This window comes from Pseudochaenichthys georgianus, unplaced genomic scaffold (genome assembly GCF_902827115.2).
Source record: "Pseudochaenichthys georgianus unplaced genomic scaffold, fPseGeo1.2 scaffold_808_arrow_ctg1, whole genome shotgun sequence".
Lineage (NCBI taxonomy): Eukaryota > Metazoa > Chordata > Actinopteri > Perciformes > Channichthyidae > Pseudochaenichthys > Pseudochaenichthys georgianus.
In genome coordinates, this window is record NW_027263356.1 from 1 (window position 1) to 5,000 (window position 5,000).

Sequence of the window (5,000 nt, forward strand, 5' to 3'; positions counted from 1 at the left end):
CTCTCCCCCTCTCCCCCCTGAAGACTCATAAAGTATACAGCGTCGATCTGCATGAGATGATTAACACGCGCTAACAAGTATCTACCACTTTGCAAGCTGTGTGGTGAGCAGCAAAAGACTCATGAGATGGACGTGTTTGCTGCATGTTTCAATGATGTGGAAGTTTTACACCATTATAATGTCCGGCAGTGGCTCAGTCCGTAAGGGCTTGGACTGGGAGCCGGTTCAAGTCCCCGAACAGACCTAAATATGGAGTGTGGACTTCTACTTGGAGAGTTCCCAGTTCACCTCCTGCCCTGCCGTGGTGCCCTTGAGCAAGGCACCGGACATTGGGGTTCACTATCTTGCCCAAGGACACTTGTGTCAAACCAGCCGCCCTCCGATTGGTAGAGCACTATTTCCCCCCTGAGCCAAAGCCACCATATTTCATGTTTTATTCAACATAACTATATATATATATATATATATATATATATATATATATATATATACAGGCGTTGCATTGAAATGCCCATAGAAATACTAAGACTGAGACTTTGTAATGATTTCCTTTCATTCAGTGTTTGTTGTTGTTTGTATTATAAACACATTAGTGGTGGAGTGTAAACAAGTACATTAAAAAACTGAATAATCATAAAATAGTTTATTGCCAAGTAGGTTTCAACTTAGCTTTGGTTTGTATGATGCACACTAAGACGCGCACACGAGTACATCCTCAAAGAGAGACCGCGTAAAGACAATGGTCTCTTTTAAATCGGTGAGTAAGTTTAAAAAGAGGATTATTAGACATCTTCTCTCTCTGAGTGAAGGTCGTGTTAGTTGTGTTTGAGGTCAGACCCACAACAGCGACCCGATGCTGACCGGTAGAGGTCAAAGGTCAGCGTTTAACACCACGCCCATGGTCAACTGAGATTCTCTTGTTTCCCTCTGGATGTGACACACACACACACACACACACACACACACACACACACACACACACACACACACACACACACACACACACACACACCACACACGCACACACACCTACACACTTAGGTGAAGCAGTAGCAGGAATGTCTCAGTTTACCTTGCAGATTTGTTTGTCTCTCAATGTTTTCCTTTTTATATTATTTGCACATGGTAAGGAAGGGACACACACACGCACACACACACACACACACACACACACACACACACACACACACACACACACACACACACACACACACACACACACACACACACACACACACACACACACACACACACACACACACACACACACACACACTCCTATTTCCCATCTCCCTGTGCGGTATAGATCCTCATCTCCACCCCTCTTGACCCTTCAACTCTTTTAAACAGTCAGCACTTGGCTTAACCTGAGCTGTCAAGTAATATAACCTGAGGATAGCTCCTGCACACACACACACACACACACGCACGCACGCACGCGCACGCACGCACACACACGCACACGCACACGCACACACTCTGAGGGAATGGAAAGCATGGAGAAATAGAGGGCTGAAAGTAGAGGGGTAAACAAAGGGCTTATGTACGTGTTTATTTGCTTTGTTGCCACCCGTTATAAACCCGTGCTCCTCAGAGCTGGCTGTGAATGTCCTCTGGAGTGAGCCGTGTGTCTGCATACAGATGGAGGCAGAGAAGGCAGGTCGCCGCAAATGGAAAAATAAAAAATAAAACTTCACCCTGATCTCTTATCTTAAATGTAACCTATTGTTGCAATGTTAAAGGTGGGGTAGGTCATTCACTTCAGAAACACTTGTTATATTCCATGGAATGCTCGTAACATCCCGACAGCAGAGAATACATGAAGTGCTTTGATAATACATCCATAAAGAAATCTCATCTGTGGAAGCCGTGGCGCTGTGAAAAGCACGACCAATCATCTGAGCCGGCCCGGCTAAAGTAACTGGATGGCCGACCAGCCTGTCAGCCTTCCATCTGTGCACACACTCATCTCGTGCCCTCATTGGTCGTGTGTGTACGTGTGTGTTGGGGGAGGGGCTCTGTGAGGAAGTGGCAGATTTTTTTTCGGTTGCGTTCGAGCTGGTTTCTCCATTCTTACCGACCCCACCTTTACGCCTCGTTCATTTCATTGATTGTGGTTATATTGTTCAATGCTGGTGATGACTCGGCCAACTATTCTGTTATGCCTCAGAAATGTCACTAATTTAGAGACAAGAAGACAAAAAAAGTGGTAGAGAGGAAGGATGAGAGGAAGAGAGGAAGAGCAGCAGGAGAAAGGAGGTACAGATGTGTGTACAAAGGGAAGCTGATTTAAGTACAAGGAACCTGGGGATGGAGAAGTTGTGAAGGCAACTAGGAGATGACTGAAAGCTAGAAAAACAGATCCGATGAGGGTGGGAAGAAATCAGAGAGGCAGAGAACAAGGAGGCAGGAGAGGCAGCGAACGGGGTGTCCTTTGTGGAGCGTGTTTATGTTGGCAGTGGCGTTAATGGGTTAATGCTCCTGAGAACACTGGGACCAGTCTAACGGTCTCACTGGGTCACACACGTTATACCTGTCCAGATGTGCCTGAATGCACCGTGACAAGCTGGGGAGAAAAGAGATGGATAGAGAAAGGAGGAGGAGGAGGGAGCACTTGGTGTCTTCTTTGGTGTTGTTTGTTGCTCTCAATGGGCCGGGAACACTTAGAGCACTTAACGCAGTCTGACCACGTTGACCTCAAGGTCACGCAGGTTAAAAGCCTTCTGCTGACAGACAGGAGGACAGGGAGGAGGAGAGGCAGCGAGGAACGAGGAGAGGAGACATAGAAGGGAAGCAGGAGAGGGAGAAAAGAGGGAGAAAAGAGGGAGATGGGCGACGGAGAGGGGGAAGAGTTATTAGTTGAAAAAAGTCAAAGGCAAGGCAAGTTTATTTATATAGCACTTTTCAACGCAAGGCAATTCAAAGTGCTTTACAAAAAAAATGAAACACATTAAGCATTCAAAAAGAAAAGCTAATAAAATAAACATTAAGGAAAAATACATGGATAAAAGTTACAGTGCAGTCTAAGATATGAATAGTTCAATTAAAAGCAGCGACAAAAAGAAAAGTCTTCTTGCTGGATTTAAAAGTAGTCAGAGTTGCAGCGGACCTGCAGGTTTCTGGGAGTTTGTTCCAGATATCTGGAGCATAATAACTGAACGCTGCTTCTCCATGTTTAGTTCTGACTCTGGGGACAGAAAGCTGACCAGTCCCTGAAGACCTGAGAGATCTGGATGGTTCATCAGTTTAGCAGAGAGTCAGAAATGTATTTTGGGCCTAAACCATTCAGTGCTTTATAAACCAGCAGCAGTATTTAGAAATCTATTCTTTGACACACAGGAAGCCAGTGTAAAGACTTCAGAGCAGGAGTGATGTGATCCACTTTCTTAGTGTTAGTGAGGACTCGAGCAGCGGCGTTCTGAATCAGCTGCAGCTTTCTAATAGATTTTTTAGTGAGACCTGTGAAGACACCATTGCAGTAGTCCAGTCTACTGAAGATAAAGGCATGGACAAGTTTTTCCAAATCCTGCTGTGACATTAGTCTTTTAATCCTAGATATATTCTTTAGGTGATAGTAGGCTGATTTAGTAACTGTTTTAATGTGACTGTTGAAACTCAGGTCAGAGTCCATGACTACACCTAGATTTCTGGCTTTATCTGTTGTTTTGAACATTGCAGACTGAAAAACATTCTGCCTTGGCTCCAAAAACCATTACCTCAGTTTTATCTTTGTTTAATTGGAGAAAGTTCTGACACATCCAGTCATTGATTTGTTCAATGCACTTACTCAGTGTTTGAATTGGAGCATAGTCTCCTGGTGAAATTGTTACGTACATTTGTGTGTCATCTGCATAGCTATGGTAACTTATTTTGTTGTTCTTCATTATCTGAGCCAGTGGTAGCATGTAGATGTTAAAGAGAAGAGGCCCCAAGATGGAGCCTTGAGGTACCCCACATGTCATATTTGTCAACTCAGATGTGTATTTACCTATAGAAACAAAGTTGTTTCTGTCCTTTAAGTAGGATTCAAACCAATTTAGAACTGTTTCCAAAAGTCCCACCCAGTTTTCCAGTCGGTCGAGTAATATGCTGTGGTCAACAGTGTCAAACGCAGCACTGAGATCTAATAATACTAACACTGAAGTTCTGCCACTGTCTGTGTTTAAGTGGATGTCATTAAAGACCTTTACAAGAGCAGTCTCAGTGCTGTGGTTTGGACGAAAGCCTGACTGGAACACATCGAAACAGTTATTTAAATGCAAGAAATTACTCAACTGTTGAAAAACAACTTTTTCAATGATTTTACCTAGAAATGGGAGGTTTGATATGGGCCTGTAATTGTTCATTACTGAAGCATCTAGATTATTCTTTTTTAAGAGCGGTTTAATGACTGCAGTTTTCAGGGCCTGTGGAAAAATACCTGAGTGAAGAGATTTGTTTACTATATGAAGTAGATCTGAGGCCATGCAAGGCAAAACATCTTTGAAAAATCCCGTTGGAATAATATCAAGGCAGCAGGAGGAGGATTTCAGAAGTTGTATAATGTCCTCTAGGGTTTTATCATTAATCTGATGGAATTGTGTCATGATGTCTGAATTGATGTTAAGTGGACACAGAGACAACACATTTGCTGTTCCTGATGCAGAGGCACTGACTGCTTGTCTGATTTTCTGAATTTTGTCAGTGAAAAAGGCAAAGTCATTGCACGCCCTGGTGGATAGAAATTCAGAGGCTACTGACACTGGGGGGTTTGTTAGTCTGTCGACGGTAGCAAACAAGGCACGTGCATTGTTTTTGTTTTTGGTAATGATGTCAGAGAAGAACGATTGTCGTGCGTTTTTCAATTCCAAATTATAAAGGCCAAGTCTCTCTTTATAAATGTCAAAGTGAACCTGGAGATTTGTTTTTCGCCACCTGCGTTCAGCTTTTCGACATTCTCTTTTTTCTGTTTTAACGGTCATGGCCTTTCTCCATGGAGATATTTTCTTCCCAGTCACTTC

The 5,000-nt window shown here is 43.4% G+C and overlaps 1 protein-coding gene across 1 annotated transcript in view; it reads left to right on the forward strand.

Moving 5' to 3' along the window:
• Positions 1–2,222: 2,222 nt before the first annotated feature.
• Positions 2,223–5,000, forward strand: part of LOC117444408 (protein PTHB1) — a gene marked incomplete at its 3' end in the record, with an annotated part of 28,802 nt that continues 26,024 nt past the window's right edge. The window contains exon 1 of the mRNA XM_034080001.1: positions 2,223–2,259. Coding sequence (XP_033935892.1) covers positions 2,223–2,259 — 37 coding nt within the window. The remainder of the gene's footprint in view (positions 2,260–5,000) is intronic.